The 26,828-nt window shown below is 39.6% G+C and overlaps 1 protein-coding gene across 7 annotated transcripts in view; it reads left to right on the top strand.

Annotated features, from left to right (window-relative positions):
* Positions 1-26,828, top strand: part of NEK10 (NIMA related kinase 10) — a 267,626-nt gene that overhangs the window by 191,075 nt on the left and 49,723 nt on the right. For 3 of the 7 annotated variants that reach the window (XM_086365564.1, XM_086365563.1, XM_086365567.1), the window contains 3 exons: positions 65-119; positions 17,874-17,911; positions 18,011-18,151. In XM_086365564.1, the coding sequence (XP_086221690.1) occupies positions 65-119; positions 17,874-17,911; positions 18,011-18,151 (234 nt within the window). The remainder of the gene's footprint in view (positions 1-64; positions 120-17,873; positions 17,912-18,010; positions 18,152-26,828) is intronic. The other 4 variants (XM_086365568.1, XM_086365565.1, XM_086365569.1 and 1 more) reach the window with 2 other exon arrangements.

Below are 26,828 nucleotides of genomic sequence, written 5' to 3'. Positions count from 1 at the left end.
TGAGTGAATAAATAAATGATTTGCAGCAAGAAAATGTGAAGTTATTTTTATTTTCTTGTTTCAGGCACTTTAAAAAGAAGTTTTAGTGCTTCAGGAGGAGAAAGACAATCCCAAACTAGGTATGTAGACACTGAGTTCCTAGAAACATTTTTAGACTCTGCAGAGCTGTTTTGGTGGCTAAATTGATACCCGATAGCAGAAGTTACCATGGGCATGTGGTACCAGAGACTGTTGGAGCCCACTCTCCCAGAACTGTTTGCATTTCACCAAGGACCATGCTGGGAAGAGCATTAACCTTGGACGTGGACTTCAGTCTGGCTTTGCAATCCTCAGCCACTCAGTTAGTCTCCCTGAGCTCGGGGTGGCCCAGGGTTGTGGGGCTTCATGAGATTATCTGGGGCTGTGGCTCCCTATCCCTTATTTTTCTACATCCCTGGGGTATAGATGCCTATGGCACATGTAGCAGGTGTAGACCACGTCACACCCAAGTCTCAGCCAGCAGGAGGGGGAAGGGATGCAGAGACACATCCTTCCTTTTATGGATGTGACCCAGATGTTGTGTTCTTCCCTTCTGCTCACAGATCAGTGAGCTGGGGAGAATCTAGCTACAGGGGAGAATGAGCATATTTGGGGAATTCCATTTTAAAAATTCCATTTTAAAAAAAGAAATCATTATTTTGTAATGACTAGCACTTTCTGCAATATTTGTCTCTTGGGCTAAGAACTGAAATGAAGCTCTTTGATATGGCTTTTTGTAAGTTCCTGGTAACCTTCATGAGAAGAGTTCAGTGACCTTGGGTGAGGCTGGTGGGAGCAGAAGCCTGACTATGGTGGTTTCAGAGGTTACAGAAGCAGAGACAGAGAGAAACTGAAGAAAGTAGTGAGCTGATAGTGAGGTGATGGGAATGTTTGATGGGAAAGGGCCTTCTAGAATCAGGGTGGCTGAAGATGAGTGGACTGAGGAGAAGCAGCTGATGGAGAGAGGAAATTGTAGCTGGTTCCCAGTCTCAGAGTGGCATGGACCTGAGGACAGCCCTGGAAAAGAGGAAAGGGCAGCTTTTATGTGTGTCTGAAGAAAGAGAGGCAAAGATAAATTCAAGCTGGAGTGGTAGAGGAAAGGGATATACTTGGTAGTTTCTGCTTATTAGATGATGTTCCAGCTCACTGTGGAGGATCTTTTAGTCAAAAGAATGTGATCAGCTGGGGCGAACTGGCATTGAGATGGCAGGGAGCTGAGCAGGGACAGGCAGGGGCTGTCAACAGTGCTGGGTCTAGGAAGTGCTGGCCAGGTCATGTGTGAGTGGCTGTGCTTTACCAGGCAGGCTTTGTGGGCACAGGAAATAAAAGACAACTTGGGCTGACTTATATTCATTAGAAAGTTTTCAAGGACTCACATAATTATGGAACGCACAGAATCAACCTATGAAGGGATAGAAGCCAGGTCAGCCCCTGAAGTCTGTGGAGTAGGCACTCCTGGAAGATTGCCAAGGCTCTAATGCAGGCCTGAATGAGCCTCCAGCTTATTTGCTGTCTGCATGTCACCTCTCTGAGGATCCAGTGTCCTGCAGGGGAGTCAGGTTGGCCTGATTCCCTGCTGTGGGAGGGGCTGAGCCGCTTCACTGGCAGCCCCTCCAGGTCCCTCATGGGCCACATTGTTTAGTCAAAGGTACAACATCACTGATAAGTTTATCTTTTCCAAGTGAGGGTCAAGAAGGTTAAGCTAAAGTCTATTTATTTCCTAAGTCTTTTCTGGTGTTGCTAGTAACATGGTCCCATCACTTCATGGCAAATAGATGGGGAAACAATGGAAACACTGACAGGCTTTATTTTCTTGGGCTCCAAAATCACTGAAGATGGTGATTGCAGCCATGAAATTAAAAGACGCTTGCTCCTTGGAAGAAAAGTTATGACCAACCTAGACAGCATATTAAAAAGCAGAGACATTACTTTGCTAAAAAAGGTCTGTCTAGTCAAAGCTATGGTTTTTCTCAGTAGTCATGTATGGATTTGAGAGTTGGACCATAAAGCTGAGCACTGAAGAAATGATGCTTTTGAGCTGTGGTATTGGAGAAGACTATTGAGACTCCCTTGGACTTCAAGGGAGTCCATCCTAAAGGAGATCAGTCCTGAATATTCATTGGAATGACTGATGCTGAAGTTGAAACTGAAGCTCCAATACTTTGGCCACCTGATGTGAAGAACTGACTCATTGGAAAAGACCCTCATGCTGGGCAAGATTGAAGGCAGGAGGATAAGGGGATGACAGAGGATGAGATGGTTGGATGGCATCACCAACTTGATGGACATGAAACTGAGCAATCTCCAGGAGTTGGTGATGGATAGGGATGCCTGCAGTCCACGGGGTCACAAAGAGTTGGACACAACTGAGCGACTGAACTGAACTGATGACTTATATTATAAAATACATCATCAAAAGTCTTTTTCTTTTTTATTGGACACTTTACTCAGTGATACAAAGTTGCATAAATATATAGAAAAGATACAAAACAAGTATTTTAGTACAAAAATAAATGATCACATATTGGTGTCTTCCCCAATTAAGAGAATATTATTTTGGGATGGAAATTTTCAAACAACTGTTTTTAGGAATCTCAACATTGCCAAATAAATATAGTCATTTTTCCTGAAAGGATTCATAGAAAAATTATCAGTTGAAGTGTAGCTCTTCAAAAACAAAGGAAACATATGTATTAGAGCTTGAAATACTTTTTATTTGTATGTTTTTTGAAATGCTTTTTTAAAACTAGTCATTATCTACATGTTTACATCAAATTGCATAAACTAGAATCAACAGAAAGAAGCAGTCCAATTGGAATCTCATTTAAAGTGGGATATTGCAGAGTGGGCTTTAACTTGGGGCTAATGACCAAGTTAATAGGTGGAAAACAGAAGATGGCCCAGACCTTGAGGTTGAATTAGCAGAAGTGGTCATAAGTAAACAGGTGACTAGGGTCTGAGCTAAAATAACATGTGCAAGACTGTGCCATGTATGGGACTGTGTGACATGCCATTGGGGGTCACAAGCTGATTTAAGGCAAACCCTCTTCTCTCAAGAGAAACTTCCCTGGTGGCTCAGAGGTTAAAGCATCTGCCTCCAATGTGGGAGACCTGGGTTTGACCCCTGGGTTGGGAAGATCCCCTGGAGAAGGAAATGGCAACCCACTCCAGTATTCTTGCCTGGAGAATCCCATGGACGGAGGAGCCTGGTAGGCTATGGTCCATGGGGTTGCAAAGAGTTGGACACGACTGAGCGACTTCACTTTCACTTTTACTTTCTTCTCTCAAGGGCTTCCCTGGTGGCTCAGCTGGTAAAGAATCTGCCTGCAATGCAGGAGACCTGGGTTCTGTCCCTGGATTGGAAAGATCCCCGGGAGAAGGGAAACACTACCCACTCCAGTATTCTGGCCTGGAGAATTCCATGGACTGGACAGTCCATGGGGTTGCAAGGAGTCAGATATGACTGAGCTACTTCCACGTCACTTCACTTCACTCTTCTCTCAAGGAACTCATAGTGGAGGGGGCACAAAAGTAGACTTGAGAAGGAAATAAATGACAAAAGACAGCCTGTGATTAATGCCAAATAAGAGAAGAGAAAATTAATGACTTTTTTTTTTTACTTCCTTCCAGGTATTCCCTTTAATTCTATGAATTAAAGGGAGGTAACTCTAAAATATATTTATAATTCTTTGAAAAGCATTAAATAAGGTGAAAGTTATTTGCAATCTAATTTGTTTAGAGTTATCCTGAGTTTCTTGGTTTATTAATATTAACCATAAACCCCCTCTGCAAAGTGTTTAAAAGCTAAATGAAAAGTTAGAATCTAAAATAAGATAGCAGAGTTACAAAATATAATAAAAATCAATTTAAAATCAAGCCTGCAGATATTTTTGGCTGTTTTGTGCCATGTGTTAATTAGTAAGACAGTTGAAACGAGACCCTGGGCAGCTCCCCCAGAAGCTCCTTTCTGGCTCCTAGAAAAAGGGTCCCAATGAGAAAGAGTCACAGAGAGGTACGTGCTTGATTTGAGCATGGTGTTCAGAGTTTAGAATTCAGACTTGGACCTGGCTCCATGGTACACAGAGAAAGCTTAAGCATAAACTCTCAACTCTGGTCATCTCAGATATCAAGGGCTAAGTTGAAGCTAATTGCCTGCTAAAAATCATTGATACCTCCCCAGTAACTTGACACAGACTTTCATGAGCAGTTGGGCCAAGCAAATGGATAATACATCAGCAAAGGAAACTAGGAAGGGCAGCTCCTGCCTCCTCAGAGAAGAATTCTCAAGGCTAGTGAAAGGAAACATGATATTATCAATGAAAGGCACCCTGGTGTTGTGACCCAAGCTGTACTCAGATGATACATTTTTCAGGAATGTAATTAATGGCAAGAGTCTCCAGAGTCTCCAGAGTCTCCAACTCCTAGAAGTCAATGGTCTTTTTATGCTCTCTTTAGCAGAAGTCACTTGAAGCCAGAAAGTAGTTCATTTGGTTCTTTTCCTTGCCAAACTCCTCCCATATTTCAGCTCTCCCTCCCCAAATCAACAAAAATCCTAAAAGCCAAACTCAGAGCTGAGATACTGGGTCAGTGGAGAGTGTCCCATTTCTTGGCTCTGGAAATGCAGTCTTTCAGTCATTTGCAGCAGAGGTCAGTCTCCAGATCTCCATGACCAGGTCTCCAGATTCTAAATCTCCCCCACCAAGATGTCACCTGGCTAAGGCTCTTCTGGACCCCTAGAAGACCTGGCAATGTCAGCATGGCATTTTTCATATTATTAAGGGAGCCCATGGGGAATCTCTTGTTGATACACATTTCCCAGCAAACTACAAGTATATTCACTTAAAATAATTTGCTTTTAGTTATGCCTTTGGTTTACTAGAATAGAGATTTGATTTTACATCTTTGCTCTTTGCATGTAATCAGAGAGTCATAAATAAAGAGTGTCACTTGGGATACTCCTCCAGATAGTTGCTAATCTGAGTGGTCACCAAGTAATTGCTTTAGCTGCAATCACTCATTCTCTCTCAAGGGCTCGCTAGTTAGCTGTTCTGAAGATACAGAACCATAAGATTCTGGCTTACGTATAAGTTCTATTTGGTAAGTCACGAAAGGCAAATTCATATTACCTTAATGGTTTATTTTTATATATTGGTTTAAGTGAATGCACAGTCTTGTGATGGTCTATTTGAATAATTTTTCTTGAATGAGAACGTAAGAAATTATTTTGTTTTAAAAGCTTCAGTGAGGTATAATTCACACATTACTTTGTGTGATATAGGGCTTGGCCTATACCAGCATCTGTCTGGATTTTATAGCCTTACTTAGTTGATACATTTACTGGTGGTTCTAATTCAAGTCATAATATTTTATTTCAGTTTACAAATAAATTGTCCTGTATACCTTGGTAATATACACAGGTGTTTCAGTCTCTTTGTCCATACAGTCAAGTACTAGTGAACTATGGTCATTGAATTATGACCTTCTACAAAATTCATTGATTAATGAATTAATATTTATTACTTTGTGCTGGCACATACCAGGCTATGCCTAGTCCATCTTTGCATTCCCCAGGGCACAGTTTATTGCACATAGGTACCAGTCCACAAATACTTGTCAGTTAATAAATGAATGACTGTTATCTTGGCACAAATTCTGTATCTCTGTCTATAATTGGACTAAAACCTCACCTCCTGGCTTGAACCTACAGCCTTTGCCATAGTCAACAGCTTAAACCCTTTTTAAAGATCCTGCTGCTTAGGCAATAAAATTTTTCCATGTACATGTATATTCTGTTGCCAAGGCAACAGAGTACAGTTGGCAGGCTAGTTTCAGACATTGAATGTTTGCAGTATCAGAGATACCTGTGGTTCACAGCCTCTTTGATGAATCAGTGTATGCATAATTGTATTCAAGGATGTGTGCCTGATTCTAGTCTTTGTGTATAGAGATGATTGGAAATGTTTGTGACCATCCAGTATCATACACGTGACTGGAAAGAACTTGTGTGATCTCAGGACCTAGGAATGTTGCCTCCATATAGCAAAAGTCTTGATTATTTTGACTTAAAGCTATAGAGGATAGAGACTCCCGCTACTTTTTCATAATCCAGTTTCTAATAATCCAGATCTAGTTTCACTTAAATTGATTAAATACTATTGATCACTGCTTGCTGCTGTTAACCTGGCCTAGTAGCTGATGTCACAATCAAGCAGTCTCACCAGAACAATTTGTCAGTTGTTGTTGCTCAGTCGCTCAGCTGTGTCCCACTCTTTGTGATCACATGGTCTGCAGCACTCCAGGCTTTCCTGTCCTTCACTATCTCCCAGAGTTTGCTTAAACTCATCATGTCCATTGAGTTGATGATGCCATCCAACCATCTCATCTTCTGTCACCACTTTCTCTCCTGCCCTCAAGCTTTCCCAGCATCAGGGTCTTTTCCAATGAGTCACCTCTTTGCATCAGGTGGCCAAAGGACTAGAGCTTCAACTTCAGCATCAATCCTTCCAATGAATATTGAATTCCTTTAGGATTGACAAGTTTGATCTCCTTGCTGTCCAAGGGACTCTCAAGAGTCTTCTCCAGCACCACAATTCAGAAGTATCAATTCTTAGCATTCTTTATGGTGTAACTCTCACATCCATACATGACTACTGGAAAAACCATAGCTTTGACTATCCAGACCTATATTGGTAAAGTGACATGTCAGCTTTTTAATAGTCTATCTGGATTTGTCATAGCTTTTCATCCAAGGAGTAAGCATCTTAATCACATGGCTATAGTCACCATCTGCAGTAATTTTTGAGCCCAAGAAAATAAAATCTGTCACTGTTTCCATTGTTTCCCCATCTATTTACTGTGAAGTGATGGGACTAGATGCCATGATCTTCATTTTTAGAGTGTTGAGCTTTAAGCCAGCTCTTTTACTTTCCTCTTTCACCCTCATCAAGAGGCTTTTTAGTTCCTTTCTGCCACTGGAGTGGTGTCATCTGTGTATTTGAGGTTATTGATATTTCTCCCAGCAATCTTGATTACACTTGTGACTCATGCAGCCTGACATTTCGCATTGGCACCCCACTTTATTTCGGAGAAGGCAATGGCACCCCAGTCCACTACTCTTGCCTGGAAAATCCTGTGGACGGAGGAGCCTGGTAGGCTGCAGTCCATGAGGTTGCTAAGAGTCGGACACGACTGAGCAACTTCACTTTCACTTTTCACTTTCATGCATTGGAGAAGGAAATGGCAACCCACTCCAGTGTTCTTGCCTGGAGAATCCCAGGGACAGTGGAGCCTGATGGGCTGCCATCTATGGGGTTGCACAGAGTCAGACACGACTGAAGCGACTTAGCAACAGTAGCAACTCTTTATTTAGGGCTTCCCAGGTGGCTCAGTGGGTAAAGAATCTGCCTGCAATGAAGGAGACACAGGCAAAAGTGAGTTTGATACCTGGGATCCGGAAGATCCCCTGGAGGAAGGCATGGCAACCCACTCCAGTATTCCTGCCTGCAGAATCCCATGGACAGAGTAGCCTGGTGAGCTGCAGTCCGTAGGGTAGCAAAGAGTTGAACACAACTGAACTGACTGAACATGCACACTCGCACACACTCTGTATATAAATTAAATAAGCAGGGTGACAATATACAGCCAGCCTTGACAGACTCCTTTCTCAGTTTGGAACCAGTCCATTTTTCCATGTCCAGTTCACAGTGTTGCTTCCTGACCTGCATACAGGTTTCTCAGGAGGCAGGTAAGGTGGTCTGGTATTCACATCTCTTTAAGAATTTTCCACAGTTTGTTGTGATTCACACAAAGGCTTTAGCATAGTGAATGAAGCAGAAGTAGATTTTTTTCCTGGAATTCTCTTGCTTTTTCTATGTTCCAACAAATGTTGGCAATTTGTTGTCAGTAAAATCATTCTATTCCTTTTCTATGACAGTTCTAAAATTCCCTGGCTTATTAGTTCCTAGCTATTATTGGAGTACAAGTGGAGAGCCACGGTAGCACCATGCCACCTCCCTGCAGTGATACCAACTCCATTAACATTACAGGTGAACAAAAAGCCCTTAATGAGCAGGAGAAAGCATCCATACCTAATGTCACTTGTTCACACAGGGTATGTTTATGACATCACTGCCTGAAAGACACTTTCAAGATGTAAAATGCTAGTGAGCTTAGATGGTGTGGTTGCATCATCTTAATGTTGTAAGCCAGGCTTCTGATTTCATCATAAGGTCAAATATTTCTTCTATCAGCATTAAATTGTAGTGACTACTTTTCATAGTTGAATTAAATGATGTGATGCACTTGCAATGCATGTGAAAATATTTCCTCAGTTCAGAGATACAGTTAAAATAATTTGATGAGGTATAAAATTCTAGACTCCATCTCCTTCATGACCAGCATGCCTCTGACAAAATAATCATCTAAATAATTTACCTCACACTTGCATTTGGCAGTGAAAACTTGGTTTAAAAAATTACAAAGGTAACACCTCCAATTGCCACCTTACCTGTAGTGGTCAGGTAAAGTGTAAGTTGTCGGCTATTCCTCATATTCAGTGCTTCAATTTCTGTTTTGGCTTATGAATTCTGCATGAAAAATTTGGTTTATGAATATACACCAGATCTGAAGAGAGCTGAAAAGACCTTTCAGAATTTTTAAAAACCTTCCATTTCTCTGAAATTATTTTATTGCTCTGAAATGTTATTGATAAATTCCCATTTCAAAACTTTCAGAAGACACAAGCTTCATTATGATAAACCTTTTCACCACAAAACATTTCTGGAATGTTTTCTTTTTTTTTAATATAAATTTATTTATTTTAATTGGAGGTTAATTACATTACAATATTGTATTGGTTTTGCCATACATCAATATGAAATGTTTTCTTTGTGGGCCATCTCTGGCTAGTTTCCAGCTTGTACTGTCATAGGAAACCACCTTCTGAAGCCATAATGTTCCATTAGACATAAACATTCAGTCTGGTTCAATCTAGAGGCAGACTTCCCTCAGTTCAATTCAATTCAGTCGCTCAGTTGTGTCCGACTCTTTGCGACCCCATGAACCGCAGCACAGCAGGCCTCCCTGTCCATCACCAACTCCCGGAGTTTATCCAAACTCATGTCCATTGAGTCAGTGATGCCATCCAACCATCTCATCCTCTGTCGTCCCCTTCTCCTCCTGCTTTCAATCTTTGCCAACATCAGGGTCTTTTCAAATGAGTCAGCTCTTTGCATCAGGTGGATCCCTCAGACTCTGCCTAATCTTCTGTCCATTGTTCATGTTTGTGGACCCAACAGTTTTATAGTTAAAAGTTGTCATTAAGAGTTTTTTGCTCTGGTGTAATTTCAGATGACTGGGTTTTCTTATGATCTGTGATATAATTTCCAGAGAAATTAACAGTTTTTCTGCTATGCCTGTGCAGTCTTGTAACTTCTAAGACTGTAGGGATGGTTTCTTTTCAGTATTCCATCTCCAATGTCTAGCACAGTGCCTACACACTGTGAGCCCTTAGTAAATATTTTTGAATGAGTGAGTGAATGTGTGATGGTTATTTTTAAAGATTCCCTGAAATTTCTTAAGGAGAAATTTAGAATCATATAAAGGGGCAGCAAAGCTGAAAGCAACTCAGCATTACCAGGGAGGTCTATTTCATATATGCCCACTAGCATATATGTATTTTTTTCTTAAAATATCTTTTTACTGAAGTATAGTTGATTTACAATATTGTGTTAGTTTCAGATGTACAGCACAGTAACTTGTGTTAAAAGTTATTACAAGATAATGGCTCTATTATCCTGTAATGTGCAATATATCCTTGTTTCTTATCTATTATATATATAGTAGTTTGTATCTCTTAATCCCACATTCTTAAGTTATCCCTCCATTCTTCCCTCACCCCTATGGTAATCAGTTGTTTGTTTTCTACATCTGTGAGTCTGCTTTGCATAAATGTTAATTTGTATTATATATTAGATACAAGACAGGCTCATCAAGATTAAGAGATTGGACCATCTAAGAGCCTCTCTGGTCCCTTTAATCTTGCCTCAGGTGGTTTCGTTGCTAATTCTCCTTTGATTAGCAACTGTTCTGCCCTTTGGAACTCAGAAAAGGTCATGAAGTCTGGAGTGTTGCCTACAAGGAATGGGGGATTAAAAAGGCCTCCCTGCCCTGGAGTCCCACAGGGCCCTGCTCAGCACAGTTCTATTAATCTTTTCTATTGCCTTTTTTTTTTTTTTCTATTTTGTTTATTTCTTTCTGATCTTGCTTTCCTTGTGGCTCAGCTGGTAAAGAATCCATGTGCAATGTGGGAGACCTGGATTCAGTCCCTGGGTTGGGAAGATCCCCTGGAGAAGGGAAAGCCTACCCACTGCAGTATTCTGGCCTGGAGAATTCCACGGACTGTACAGTCTGTGGGGTTGCAAAGAGTCGGACACGACGGCGACTTTATGATCTTTACTGTTTCCTTGGGTTTTGTTTGTTTTTCTTTCTCTAATTCTTGTAGGTGGTGGGTTAGCTTGTTTATTTGAAATTTTTGTTGCTTTTTGAAAAAAAAAAAAACCTGTATTATTTTTCTCTTAGTGATTTTCCTGCATTCCATAGATTTTATAAAATTGTGTTTAATTGTCACTTCTCTTGACATAGTGTATGATTTCTTGTTTGATGGCATCATTGGCCCATTGGTTTTTTAGTAGCAGCTTGTTTAGTCTCCATGTGTTCATTTTCCCCTCATCCTTCTGCAGCTGATTTCTAGTCTCATGCTGTTGTGGTCAGAAAAAGTGCTTGAAATTTTTATCCTCTTGAGTTTGTTGAGGTTTGCTTTGTGGCATAGTATTTGGTCTATTGTAGAGAATGTTCCATACATGCTTGAAAAGAATGTGGTATACTCTGGGCTTTTGGGGCTGTGGTATCCTGTAGATACAGTTAACTCCAACTGGTCTTTTGTCAGGTAGGGCCTCTGTTGTCTTATGGACTTTCTGTCTAGAAGATCAGGCCATTGATGTCAGTGGGTGTTAAAGACTTCTACTATTACTGTATTCCTGTCAATGTCTCCCTTTATGGCTGCTAGTTTTGATATATGTATCTACTCTGATATTAGGTGCATAATCTTAATAAGTGTCATATCTTCTGTTATTGATCCCCTTATCATTATATGCTATTCTTTGTTTTTCTTTCTAAACTTTGTTTTAAAGGCTATTTTTTGTGATACAAGTACCAGTCAGTTCAGTCACTCAGTCGTGTCCAACTCTTTGCGACCCCATGAACCGCAGCATGCCAGGCCTCCCTGTCCATCACCAACTCCTGGAGTCTACCCAAACCCATGGAGTTGGCGATGCCATCCAACCATCTCATCCTCTGTCATCCCCTTCTCCTCCTACCCTCAATCTTTCCCAGCATCAGGGTCTTTTCCAATGAGTCAGCTCTTTGCATCAGGTGGTCAAAGTATTGGAGTTTCAGCTTCAACATCAGTCCTTCCAATGAACACCCAGGACTGATCTCCTTTAGGATGGACTGGTTGGATCTCCTTGCAGTGAGAGGGACTCTCAAGAGTCTTCTCCGACATCATAGCTCAAAAGCATCAATTCTTTGGCGCTCAGGTTTCTTTATAGTCCAACTCTCACTTCCATACATGACTACTGGAAAAACTGACTAGGTGGACCTTTATTTACAAAGTAATTTCTCTGCTTTTTAATATGCTGTCTAGGTTGGTCATAGTTTTCCTTGCAAGGAGTAAGCATCTTAATTTCCTGGCTGCAATCACCATTGGCAGTGATTTTGGAGCCCAGAAAAATGAAGTCAGCCACTGTTTCCACTATTTCCCCATCTATTTGCCATGAAGTGATGGGACCAGATGCCATGATCTTAGTTTTCTGAATATTGAGCTTTAAGCCAACTTTTTCATTCTCCTCTTTCACTTTCATCAAGAGGCTTTTTAGTTCCTCTTCACTTTCGGCCATAAGGGTGGTGTCATCTGCATATCTGAGGTTATTGATTATTTCTCCCGGCAATCTTGATTCCAGCTTGTGCTTCCTCTAGCCCAGCGTTTCTCATGATGTACTCTGCATGTAAGTTAAATAAGCAGGGTGACAATATACAGCCTTGACGTACTCCTTTTCCTATTTGGAACCAGTCTGTTGTTCCATGTCCAGTTCTAACTGTTGCTTCCTGACACATACAGGTTTCTCAAGAGGCACGTCAGGTAGTCTGGTATTCCCATCTCTTGATGAATTTACCACAGTTTATTGTGATCCACATAGTCAAAGGCTTTGGCATAGTCAATAAAGCAGAAATAGATGTTTCCTGGAACTCTCTTGCTTTTTCTATGATCCAGCAGATGTTGGCAATTTGATCTCTGGTTCCTCTGCTTTTTTTAAAACCAGCTTGAACATCTGGAAGTTCACAGTTCACATATTGCTGAAGCCTGGCTTGGAGAATTTGAGTGTTACTTTACTAGCATGTGAGATGAGTGCAATTGTGCGGCAGTTTGAGCATTCTTTGGCATTGCCTTTCTTTGGGATTGGAATGAAAACTGACCTTTTCCCATCCTGTGGCCACTGCTGAGTTTTCCAAATTTGCTGGCATATTGAGTGCAGCACTTTCACAGCATCATCTTTTAGGATTTCAAATAGTTCAGCTGGAATTCTATCACCTCCACTAGCTTTGCTCGTAGTGATGCTTTCTAAGGCCCACTTGACTTCACATTCCAGAATGTCTGTCTCTAGGTGAGTGTGAGTGATCACACCATTGTGATTATCTGGGCCATGAAAATCTTTTTTGTCCAGTTCTTCTATGTATTCTTGCCACTTGTCCTTAATATCTTCTGCTTCTGTTAGGTCCATACCATTTCTGTCCTTTATTGTGCCCATCTTTGCATGAAATGTTCCCTTGGTATCTCTAATTTTCTTGAAAAGATCTCTAGTCTTTCCCATTCTATGTTTTCCTCTATTTCTTTGCATTGACCACTGAGGAAGGCTTTCTTATGTCTCCTTGCTATTCTCTGGAACTCTGCATTCAAATGGGTATATCTTTCTTTTTCTCCTTTGCTTTTTGCTTCTCTTCTTTTCACAGCTATTTGTAAGGCGTCCTCAGCAGCCATTTTTCTTTTTGTATCTCTTTTTCTTGAGAATGGTCCTGATTCCTGTCTCCTGTACAATGTCACGAACCTCCATCCATAGTTCATCAGGCACTATGGACACAATCTATCAGATCTAGTCCCTTAAAAATCTATTTCTCACTTCCACTGTATAGGTCATAAGGGATTTGATTTAGGCCATACCTGAATGGTCCAGTGGTTTTCCCTACTTTCTTCAACTTAAGTCTGAATTTGGCAATAAGGAGTTTATGATCTGCCGTGCAAATAAATTCATCAGTGCCATCTTTCTATATTCCTTATATATGTGGTAATATGTGATATTTATATTTCTCCTTCTGACTTACTTCACTGTATAATAGGCTCTATGTTCATCCACCTCATTAGAACTGACTGAAATGCTTTCCTTTTTATGGCTGAGTAATATTCCATTGTATATATGTATCTCAGCTTCTCTATCCATTCATCTGTCAATGGACATCTACATTGCTTCAATGTTCTAGCTATTGTAGACAGTGCTGCAATGAACATTGGGGTACTTGTGTCTTTTTCAATTTTGGTTTCCTCAGGGTATATGCCTAGTAGTGGGATTGCTGGGTCATATAGTGGTTTTGTGGCTGTATTGGTTTACATTCCCACCAGCAATGCAAGAGAATTCCCTTTTCGCCACATCCTCTCCAGCATTTATTGTTTGTAGACTTTTTGACGATGGCAATTCTGAGTAGTGTGAGGTGGTATCTCTTTGTAGTTTTGATTTGTATTTCTCTAATAATGAGCAATGTTGAGCATCTTTTCATGTGTTTATTAGGTATCTGAATGTCTTCTTTGGAGAAATGTCTGTTTAGGTCTTTTCCCCACTTTTTTATTGGGTTGTTTGTTTTTCTGGTATTGAGTTGTATGAACTGCTTATATATTTTGTAGATTGATTCTTTGCCAGTTCTTTCCTTTGCTATTATTTTCTCCCATTATGAGGGTTGTCTTTTCACCTTGTTTGTAGGTTCCTTTGCTGTGCAAAAGCTTTTAGGTTTAATTAGGTCCCACTTGTTTATTTTTTATTTTATTTCCATTACTCTAGGAGGTGGGTCATAGAGGATTTTGCTTTGATTTCTGTCATCGAGTGTTCTGCCAATGTTTTTCTCTAAGAGTTTTTTAGTTTCTGATCTTACGTTTAGGTCTTTAATCCATTTTGAGTTTATCTTTCTGTATGGTTTTAGAAAGTGTTCTAATTTCATTCTTTTACATGCATATGTCCAGTTTTCCCAGCACCACTTATTGAAAGGCTATCTTTGCCCCATTGTATATTCTTGCCTCCTTTGTTGAAAATAAGCTACCCATAGAGGGGTAGGTTTATCTCTGGGCTTTCTATCTTGTTCCATTGGTCTATACTTCTGTTTTGGTTCCAGTACCATACTGTCTTGATGACTGTAGTTTTGTAGTATAGTCTGAAGGCAGGAAGGTTGATTCCTCCAGCTCCATTCTTCTTTCTCAAGACTGCTTTGGGTATTCAGGATCTTTTGTGTTTCCATATGCATTGTGAAATTTTTTTGTTCTAGTTCTGTGAAAATTGCCATTGGTAATTTGATAAGGATTGCATTGAATCCATAGATTGTATTTGGTAGTATAGTCATTTTCACAGTATTGATTCTTTCTACCCAAGAACATGAAATATCTCTCCATCTGTTTATGTTGTCTTTGATTTCTTTCACCAGTGTCTTTAATTTTCTGCATACCGTTCTTTTGTCTCCTTAGGTAGGTTTACTCCTAGATATTTTATTCTTTCTGTTGCAATCGTGAATGGAGTTGATTCCTTAATTTCTCTTTCTGATTTTTCATTGTTAGTATACAGGAATGCAAGTGATTTCTGTGTATTGACCTTGTATCCTGCAAGTTTCTGATTGGGTCTTTTTTTAATATTTTAAAATGTTCATTGTTGAGATCAGTTCTTTTCCTTTATTAAGTTTGTTATTAATCATGTTTTAAGTTCTCTTGTGGTAAATTGTTTATTTCTGTTTCATTATTTTTCAGGGGTTTTCTTTTGCTTTTTCAGTTGACAGTAGTTCTTTTTATTTAGCTTTCTCTGTCTCTATTACTTTAGGTGAAACAGTTGTCCACTGCAGTCTTGAAATGGCTGTTTTTATGTGGGAGCATCCCTCTGCACACTATGTGTGCCTTGTACCTGCCTCTGATGGGTGATCTGGATTTGAGGTGGATGCCAGTTATACCTTTCCTCGGGATGTGCTGGAAGCTATCCCCTTGAATAGGCAGTGGTGCTAGAGATGGAGGGGCTAGACTTGGCACCAGGTCTGAGGCAGGACTTCCTCTCTGCCCAGTGGCCATCACTGCCCTGTTAGAGGTGAGGTCTGCTTTTAAATTACCAGGGAAGAAGCTAGCTCTATCCCCTTTAAGTGGATTTCTGCCCCCTCTTCCATGCACCAAGACATTTGCTTCAGTGGCATGGGGTGCTAAAACAAGTGTGGTCTGTACATTGACAGAGATCTAATGCACTGACCATGTAAGCGTCTGCAGCTCCAGTCGGATACTGACTCAGATGTAAGCCCCCTTTGTTTTTCATAGCCGATCATTTCTCCCTGCCTCTGCCACCACCCCCTACACATTTGTGGAACAGCTCTGCTGGGCTAGCAGAGAGCTGTGTGGACTCGTGGGGTGTGTCAGAGGTTAGCTGTGGTAGAGCATCCCCATCAGAATCCAGGAAACTTCTGATGCTTCTTGAGTAAGTGCTAGCAATGGCCACTGCTGCCACTCTTAGGCTCTGCCCTGGGACCAGGTAGCCTGTATGTCCCGAGAATTTTAAATTTCATTTAAATTTTAAAAATTATATTAATATTTATATTTAGTGCATGTTGAAATAATATTTTGGTTATTTTAGTTTAAAATGTTATTAATTTCACTTTTTTCTTTCTACTTCTTAAAACTGTGGCTGCCAGAATATTTAGACTTATGTTTGTAGTTTGCATATTTCTGTTGGACAGTGCTGGGCTTGTCTAGAAGATTATGGTGTGGGCTATGCGTTTGCCCTTGCTGAGGAGTAACCTGTGTGCAAGGGAATGATTTGCTGGAACAGACGTTCTACCCCTCTGCTCAATCCCGAGGCTTCTGCCCACACTTATATGGACACTGCTAAGATTATGCCCCTCTTTGAAAATATGAGGCAGGGATCATCCCTTTTCCTTATGTAAACACATGACCTTATTCCAGGTGTAAAAAGAATGTATTACCTATGTAAAACTGATGAATTTCATTTAATTTTCAAGGGTCTGGAAATATGGGCTGGAATGGGACAGAAAAAATAAATAGGATCAAGAGAGGAGTGGATTGGTGGGGGATTGGAAGATGGAAAAGGAGAGGGAAGGAATTCACAGTTAGATGCACACATTTTGATATTATTCTAGTAATTAAGTTGAGTGGTGGGTGAATGAGTGCCAAATTTGCTAGGCTTGATAACTTGGGTATGCGTTGCATGCACGTATCAAAATTTCTGTGACTGTAGTGAAAGGGTTGGGGTAATAGAATTATCAGTCATGTTTATTTGTGTCTGAGTCCCTATATCAGTTCCCACCTAGTAAACACCTATCATGTGCCTTAAACATAGAGGATGTTTGATGTACTTTGGTCGTGTTGCAGTAAAGTATGGTTCTTATAATTTGTCAGGTTGGTGATGGACAGGGAGGCCTGGCGTGCTGTGATTCAGGGGTCACAGAGTCGGACATGACTGAGCGACTGATCTGATCTGATCTGATAGATATTTCTTATTTCTTAAAAAAAAAATGTTAAGAACTTGTCTCTCTAGATTCTAGTAGATAAAACAAGATTGAAGGTTATTTGTGGCTGTCCTCAGTAGGGTCTAATGACTCTTCCACTGGGTGAAAGGTCCTGAGACGAACTTGCATAATGATAAGGAAATCCTAAGTTTTAGAATAGGGCAAAAAAGTGATGGTAATAATGCTGAGAAAATAAGGAAAAATATAATCTTCTTAAATGTAAAAATTATCTCATTTCATAGGAAGAGTTATAGTTTCTTCTTTAAGACAGCAGGAATAAAGCATGGAACATACTACATATAAAATTTTAAATGCTATTTCTTTTTCATACAAAATAAGTATTTTTTATTTTATTTTTTATTCTATTTTTGGCTGTTCTGAGTCTTCCTTGCTGTGCGGGCTTATCTCTAGTTGGGGCGAGCTGGGGCTGCTCTCTAGTTGCGGTGCACAGGCTTCTCACTGCAATGGCTTCTCTCGTTGCAGAGCATGGGCTCTAAAGCACATCGGCTTCAGTGGTCGCGGCACACAGGCTCAGTAGTTGTGATTCCCAGGCTCCAGAGCACAGGCTCAATAGTTGTGGCACAAGGGCTTCGTTGCTGCAAGTCATGTGGGATCTTCCTGGATCAGATATCAAAACTATGTCTCTTTTATGTCAGGAAGATTCTTTACCACTGAGCCACCAGGGTAGTTCAAGTATTTTGATTTTAAATGTGACAAGAAAATCATTCAAGCCTAAGATTTAGGCTTATAATTATTCTTAGAGCTCATGAACAACTGTAAGGCAACCAGGTTCTTCCACTGCTCACAGAATGTCAGCTCTGCTCTGGGTTCAATTATGTCTCTTTTCTCCCTTTATTAAACTCTTGAGGACATCTTTAGGAAAAACAAACCTATATTTTCATATGGTTTCATAAACCATAGTGGGATATAAGCTTTCAATAAATGTTAGTCAAATCCAAGTTGAATAAACCTTCTCATTCTGCTTACAGAGACTTCACTGGTGGAATAGGATCCAGACTGAGACCAGGTAATTTAGCTTTGTCAGCAGTAACATCACACATGCCACCCTGAAATTCAGTGCAATTTGTATTACAGTCTCATGTCTTTCCCCCTTTTATTTCTTCAGCTTTGCTGCCTCTTGACCTGCTTCTGAAAGTGCCACCCCTCCTGCTCAGTGCCCACGTTAAGGAGGTAGAGGCTGAGTTAGTGACGGGGTGGCAGTCCCACAGCCTTCCCACTGTGATTCTCCACAGTCTCAAACACCATGGTAGTACTTATATTAGATAACATTGGTCTCAAGCACACAATGGGTGAACACAGAATTGTGGTTGGGCCTGAATACCCAAATGATGCTTGGGAGGCAACTCTAGTACAAACAACAGGAGAATCTCATTTCATCTGTCCATTATTATTATATATAGTTTGGCAAATTAACAGTGTCAAGGTGCTTTCTGTGTTCACTTATTTGATGAAATATATGAGCTATTTTTCTAAAGTTTGTGTTTTTGCTTTGGTAGGAATGTTAGCCAGTTAAATTTTGAAGCTAACAGTGCATACCTACTACCAAAAATAGTAACTATGTTTTACATACGTATTTCTATAAGCTGTGCACCTATACGGTATAAGAGAGTAAAGCATATCTTTTCTTCTATCTCCTTTACTCTGATGCAGATAATTCTTTTTCCTTATTTGTATTTGATTAAGCAATGTTATATCAAATTGTTTCTCTAATAAGGTAGAAATTATGAATTCTTAAAGTATAATGGTTTATAGTAATTGTTTGAGAAAAAAAGAGTGTGTTTTAACATTTCTAATTTCTATTAAAGTGGACCAAATGTTCAACAGTAACAGTAAAGCTTTTAATTAAACCTGGATAATTCAGGAAAAAAACTTAGTGATTGTGCTTTTAACATATGTATATGACTCAAGTATAAAGTTCTGTTTTACTACTTTGGTTAATTTGGAATTATTGCTTAAAGTTATTTTCACTTTAACTTCCTTAATTTGTGTTCTTTTGTAGAGTTAATACATATGAACTTTTAGGAGATGTGAATTGATTTACTGTAATACTAGTCTGTGTCTCCACATTTATTAAATTTGCTTTAGAAGACTTATTGACAGTTTGGGGGCAATTACATGATCAGCATAGATGCAGAAAAGAGATAACTTTGTTGTTAAGGTGTCCAAAACATTATTAAGATGTTATGTTGACCATGCCCCACTCCAGCTATTTTGGTACAAGGTAAGTTCATAATATAGCCATGAAGCTAAAATGATTGTTATTAATTTTAAAACAGTGAGAGCAAAACATATACATATGTAAGCAATTTGAAGTTCAGTTGTGATTCATAAAAAGAATTACTTTTCCTAAAGGGTATTTTGAGTTAGTTAGTTCAAGACTTGACTTTATGTCTGCAAAATTAATCAGATCTCTGGATATTTAAACAAACTCTTTAGCATGGATAACATGTAATATATTACATTTCTTAGACCTACAGTTTGTTATACTATCTACTTTTTAAACATTTACCAATTCATGCATTTAAATTTAAAACAGAATATACTATAGCATTTTAAGTGTTGTCATTGAATGCTAAAGTTTACCTATAAAGGAATGATCGTTTTGACTAATATTATAGAACACAGTAATGCATATGGAGAAAATTTGAGTTATTACCTAAGAGTTATTCCACATTACAGTGAAAAAACCATATTTTTATTAGTCTAATGCAGACTGGTTTTTCTGCATATTATAAAAGTCATACTTTTCTAAATGTTGCAGGTGTTCTTGGACTAATTGGTTGCTTTGCCAAATGACAAACAACTGGTATAGGCCCCACTTAGATTGCCTCTTGTGCAAATGAGGATTCATTCCACTGTATATGAACAACAACTATAGTCCTGTATTGCCTAAATGTTCTGGAAAAAACTGTCAGAGAAGAGAGAATTTTGTCAGAACCTGGGTATATTCCCAGGACTAAATCTAGAATGTGAGCATCATTTTCCATTTGCTATGGCAGAACAAAGGGTGAAAACTATTACTTTAGAGTGTCGAATGGCTGTATTAGAATGTGATAGCATACTCTTAAAATGTGAACTTCTAGGCTCATATTGTGGCCATATGGCAGTATTTAATGCACTTCTGAACTCCTGTAAAACAAATAACCATGAAGCCATTTCAACACTATTATTAAAAATCCTTTTGTTCTGCCTTTTAATACTAATTAGATTCTGTAAAAAATTTATTTTATAACATATTCCTTAGATTAAATAATAGTAATTTGACAACAGAATTGAAAACTTAGGAATTTTTGTACTGAGTAGACGAAAGTATTAGCAGTAATTAACATGGAATGAATAAATGAATAAACATGCATAACATGCAAAGTATGCATGTTAACTATTTTAGCTCTATTTTACTAACCTTTTTCACTTACACATTACCACTGTACAAATTTGGCCATTTCTGAGTACTATCTGTATTACTATTTTCCAAATATCTATTTCTTTCATTTGATTTACTTTCTCAACAGAAACAGACTCACAGAGAACAGACTAGTGTTTACCAGTAGGGAGAGGGAAAGGTGAAAGGGGAAGGGGGTTAAGAGGTACAATTAGATATAAGTAAGTGGCATATACCCTGGAGAAACCACATTTCAAAAAGACAACATGTACCCCAATGTTCACTGCAGCACTATTTGTAATAGCCAGGACATGGAAGCAACCTAGATGTCCATGACAGACGAATGGATAAAGGAGTTGTGGTACATATACACAATGCAATATTCAGTTCAGTTCAGTTCAGTCACTCAGTCATGTCCAACTCTTTGCGACTCCATAAATTGCAGCATGCCAGGCCTCCCTGTCCATCACCAACTCCCGGAATTTGCTCAAACTCAAGTCCATCGAGTTGGTGATGCCATCCAGCCATCTCATCCTCTTGCCCACAATCCCTCTCAGCATCAGGGTCTTTTCCAATGAGTCAACTCTTTGCATGAGGTGGCCAGAGTATTGGAGTTTCAGCTTTAGCACCAGGCCTTCCAACGAACACCCAGGACTGATCTTCAGAATGGACTGGAATGCAATATTACTCAGCCATAAAAATGAATGAATTTGAGTCAATTCTAGTGAGGTGGATAAACCAAGAGTCTGATATACAGAGTGAAATAAGTCAGAAAGAAAAGAACAAATATAGTATATTAAAGCATAGTTTGTTCTCTGTGAATCTGTTTCTGTTTTGCTCTATGCATTCATATGCTTTATTTTTTAGATTCCATATATAAGTGAAAACACACACAGTATTTATCTTCCTCAGTGTGACATTTTTCACTAAGCATAATATTCTCTAGGTCCATCCACATTGCTGAAAAATGGCAGAATTTAATTCCTTTTTATGGATGAATAATATTCCATTGCATATATACACACCATATATTTTTTATCCATTCATCTGTCAGTGGGCACTTGGGTTGCTTCCACACCTTGACAATTGTAAATGATGCTATGAACATTGGGGTACATACATCTTTTTGAATTAGTGTTTTTTTGTTTTCTTCAGATATATAATCAGAAGTGGGATTGCTGGGTCATATGGTAGTTGTATTTTTAATTTTTGTGGAAATTCCGTGCTGCTTCCCATAGTGGCTGAACCAATTTACACTCTCACCACCAGTATACTAGGGTTCCCTTTTCTCCACATCATTGCCAACATTTATGTGTTGTCTTTTGGCTATAGCCATTCTGACAGGTAAAAGTTGATTTCTCATGATAGTTTTGATCTGAATTTCCCTGATGATTAACAAGTTGGAGCATCTTTTTATGTTTCCATTGTCCAGCTGTATGTTTTCTTTGGAGAAATGTCTATTAATGTGCTCTGTCCATTTTAAACTTTTTTATATTGAATTGTATGCGTTTTCAATTTATTTTGGATATTCCCCTTATCAGACATATCTTTTGCAAATATCTTCTCCCATTCAATAGTTCGTCTTTTCATTTTGTCTATAGTTTGATTCACTGTGCAAAAGCTTTTAAGTTTGATTAAATCTGATTTGTTTATTTTTGCCTATGTTTGCTGTGTCTGAGAAGACATATCCAAAAAAATATTTCTAAGGCCTGTATCAGAGTGTACTGCCTATGTTTTCTTTTAATTTTATGGTTTCTAGTTTTACATTTAAGCCTTTAATCTCTATTTTGTGTTTAGTTTTGTATCGTGAGTGAGTGAAAGTCGCTCAGTAGTGTCTGACTCTTTGCGACCCCATGGACTATACAGTCCCTGGAATTCTCCAGGCCAGAATACTGCAGTGGGTAGCCTTTCCCTTATGCAGGGGATCTTCCCAACCCAGGGATCGAACCCAGGTCCCCTGTATTTCAGGTGGATTCTTTACCAGCTGAGCCACCAGGGAAGCCCTATTTTTGTATATGGTATGAGGAAATGTTCTAATCTTGTTTTAAATGTAGCTGCCCAGTTTTTCCAGAACTATTTGTTGAAAGACTCTGTTTTCCCCGTTTCATATTCTTGCCTCCTTTGTCATAGATTAGGTGACCACATGTGTGTAGGTTTATTTCTGGGCTCTCTACTCTGTTCCATTGATCTATGTGTCTATTTTTGTGCCAGTACCATACTGTTTTGACTACTGTAGCTTTGTAGTATAGTTCGAACATAGGGCACATACATTCAGCTTTGTTCTCCATGTCTGTGCCTCTGTTCCTACCCTGCAAATAGGTTTATCAACACCATTTTTCTAGATTCCACATATATGCATTAATATATGATATTTTTCTCTTTTTTACTCACTTCACTCTGTATGACAGGCTCTAGGTTCATCCACATCCCTACTACTAACCCAATTTCATTCCTTTTTATGACTGAATAATATTCCATTGTGTATATGTACCACATCTTTATCCATTCATCTGTCAATGGACATCTAGGTTGCTTCCATGTCCAGGCTATTGTAAATAGTGCTGTGATGAACACTGGGGTACGTGTGTCTTTTTGAGTTGTGGTTTTCTTAGGGTATATGGCCTGTTTTGGGATTGCTGGATCATATGGTAGTTCTGTGTTTAGTTTTTTAAGGTATCACCGTACTGTTCTCCACAGTGGCTGTACCAATTTACATTCCAACCAACAGTGTAAGAGAGTTCCCTTTTCTCCACACCCTCTCCAGTGTTTGATGTTTGTGGATTTTTTGATGATGGCCATTTTGGCTGGTATGAACTGGTGCCTCATTGTAGTTTTGATTTGTATTTCTCTGATAATTAGTGATGTTGAGCATCATTTCTTGTGTTTATTGGCCATCTATATTTCTTCTTTGGAGAAATGTCTATTTAGATCTTCTGCCTATTTTTTAATTTTATTTTTTAAAATATTTAACTCCATGAGCTGATTGTATATTTTGGAGATTAACCCTTTGTCCACGGCTTTGTTTGTAAATATTTTGTCCATTCTGAGGTTTGTCTTTTTGTCTTGCTTATGGTTTCCTTTGTTGTGCAAAAGTATTTAAGTGTAATTGGATCCCAGTTGTTTATTTTGTTTTTATTTTCATTATTTCAGGAGGTGGCTCAAAAAAGATCTTGCTGTGATTTATGTCAAAGAGTGTTTTTCCTTTGTTTTCCTCCAAGAGTTTTATAGTCTTACATTTAGGTCTTTAATTCATTTTGAGTTTATTTTATGTATGATATTAGGTAGTATTCTAATTTCATTCTTTTACATGTACCTGTCTAGATTTCCCAGCACCACTTATTGAAGAGGCTGTCTTTTCTCCATTGTATATTCTTACCTCCTTTGTTGTAGACTAGGTGATTTTAGGTCCATGGGTTTATATCTGGGCTTTCTATCCTGAACCATTGGTTTATATTTCTGTTTTTGTGCCAGTACCATACTATTTTGATTACTGTAGCTTTTTAGTAAAGTTTGAAGTCAGGAAGACTGATTCCTCCTGCTCCATTTTTCTTTCTCAAGGTTACTTTGGCTGTTTGGGGTCTTATGTGTTTCCATACAAACTGTAAGATTTTTTTGTTCCAATTTTGTGGAATTGCCATGGCAATTTGATAGAAATTGCAGTGAATTTGTAGATTGCTTTGGGTAGTATATTCATCTTTACTATATTGATTCTTTTAATCCAAGAATATGGTATATCTCTCCGTTTGTGTCCTCTTTGATTTCTTTCATCAGAGTTTTATAGTTTTCTGAGAACACTGAAGCTTTCTCAGTCTTCTGAAATCTTTTGCTTCCTTAGGTAAATTTATTCTTAAGTATCACCCCAATTAATATTCCCTGGGGCATGATGTTCTCTGTTAGTCCAGTGGTTCTGACTCAGTTCTCCCACCTCAGGAGCCCAGGCCTGATCTCTGGCCCGTGAAGTGGGATCTTGCAAGCCACAGGGCCTGCCAAAAAAAGGAGCAGGGCAATGCAAATAATTACAAATTAAATTTAGAAAACTAACATATATTCGGAAAAATAGTAATCTATATAAAACAAGTACTGGAGGGTAAAACTAAGCTCCAGTAACGAAGAAGAAAAAAATCATAAATGATCATACAAAATAAAAGGGAGCATGCTGCTGCTGCTAAGTTACTTCAGTCGTGTCCGACTCTGTGTGACCCCATAGATGGCAGCCCACCAGGCTCCCCTGTTCCTGGGATTCTCCAGGCAAGAACACTGGAGTGGGTTGCCATTTCCTTCTCCAATGCATGAAAGTGAAAGGTGAAAGTGAAGTCGCTCAGTCGTGTCCAACTCTTAGAGACCCCAAGGACTGCAGCCTACCAGGCTCCCCCGTCCATGGGATTCTCCAGGCAAGAGTACTGGAGTGGGGTGCCATTGCCTTCTCCAAAAAGGGAGCATAATAATAACAACCAAAAAAATAAAATGAATTCAGAAAATTAACAGTTATTTTATTAAAAAATAAGAAGAATATATACAAAAGAACCACTGAAGGGTAAAACAGAACTCGATAATGGCAAAGAACAACAAAAAAAAAACAAACCAAACCAAACAAAACAATGACAAAAGCAACAAAAAGACAGAAAAACCTCAGCTGTGAGGGGCAGGGCTTAGGCAGGGGCTGGATTTATGTGGAGGCTAGCTTTAGGCAGGGGCAGGGTCCTGATTCAGGACCCACACTGCTGGAAAAGGCCCTGGTTGGGGGTTGGGGCTTGGGTTCAGCCTAGCTGAGGGGGACTCTGCAGTCTCTCCTGCCTTAGGGTGTGCAGGATCACACCTGGGGCCCCAGGAGGTTCCCTGGGGCCAAGTGGGTAGAATACCAGGCAGGTTCCCTGATCCTCTGAATCCCAAGTGACTCTTCCCCCAGGGCTTGGCTCTTCCTCATACTCCCCTCCTCTCACACCCATAGGACCTACATAGGCAGAGTAGGTCCTGTAGGGTGAAAGGCACCTTAAAGGGCAGAGAGGGCCCCAGAGGCTGGAGAGCCAGGCCCAGGGCCTTAGATGACTCCCATGGGCTCAGTGGGCAAGGGAGCAGCAGGCACTTCTCCTGACCCCTGAGGGCTCCCCAGTTTGGCTTGCATCCTTCTTCCCACTCCCTCTCACATCCCCAGTACTCACGTGGGCAGAGAGGTCCCTGAAGGGCATAGGACCAGGCTTGAAGCCTGTGCAAGCTCCCTGGGGCCAAGTGGGCAGGAGGGAATGCCAAGCACATTCCCCCCTCCTCATCCTACAACCTCTGAAGGTCCTTTCTACTCCCTGTTAACATCCTGGAGGCAAGCATGCCTCTCTGGGTGCTCCCAGTCACTCCTCAGCCACACTAGTCCTGTCTGGCCTCCACTTTTCCTCCCCTCTTTGCTCCCGTTCACATACTACCTGATTGCTTAGTGGGTTCCTCCCATCTGTCTGGTTTTCAGAGGCCCCCCACCAGCATCTTGTGAGTATCCTAGTTGTAGGGCAACAGAAACTCCATGTCTTCCCTCTCAGTAATCTTGGCTCTGCCCTAATATATATATATATATATATATATATATATATATATATATATATATATATAGTTCTTTTTTTTTTTTTTTTTTTACTTTTTCAGGGAGCTCCTGCTGTAAACTTTCCCTTCCCCTGTTGTTCAAAAATCCCTGATTCTTAGCAGAGAAAATTCAGAAAAATAGTATACAATGTCTTGGTCAATTGGGGAATATGTGTAGTCCATCTCTTGATCATTTTGTAGTAACTAAGAGGTTCAGAGCTTGTGCTGTGAATTGTGACTTCAGTAGACTGGACTGGGAGTGGGCCCCTAACTTCACTATTGTAATGTGTCATGAGATAATAAACCAGATATAGTGCACTGCACAGGGTATGAAGACATAATGTTTCCAATTTATTACATGTACTTGCTTTTAAAAAATATTTGATCCATTAAATGTTAAAAGGTACAATGAGAACGTGTTAGAAATAGCAGCTCCTTTTAAGAAAAGAAGTAGTATTTCAGGTGTGGGAAGGAGCATACGTGTTAGGTTACGTGGTCCATGGTTTCATGGTCTCCTGGTAACAAGTTAGGAGAGTTGAGTAAGTGTAGAGTTAGGGCCCATCTAATTGCAGGTCCCAGTTCTTCAGGCTTGGTTGGACACTCTTCTTAATTTCAGTTATCTGTAAAATGAGGACACCGTTCAGAACAGTTACGAGGACCACATGAGACGACATGTGTGAAACCCTTGCCAGCACCTCTCCAGGTCCTCCTACCACCACCTCAGAGGGGAGACTTAGCTGTTCAGTGTCATGTCCACCACACAGTGAGCTAGCAAATATTATTGTTTGGCATTTTAAGTAAATTGCCACTTATAATGAATTTTGTGGTTTCCTCCTGAGTTTTAAAACACTAATTCAGCTCCCTATTTTAATAAAACCATAAAAGGAATGGTGTTCCAATTTAAACTTTGATTTTATTTAAATTTTAATGAGACCAAATGCTTTCTATCTTTTGCAGCAGGAAGTATATAGGTATG

This window comes from Bos grunniens, chromosome 22, assembly GCF_055505025.1.
Source record: "Bos grunniens cultivar Pamir isolate PY7600 chromosome 22, Bosgru_T2T1.0, whole genome shotgun sequence".
Taxonomy (NCBI): Eukaryota; Metazoa; Chordata; class Mammalia; order Artiodactyla; family Bovidae; genus Bos; species Bos grunniens.
This window is presented reverse-complemented; position numbering and strand designations above follow the sequence as displayed.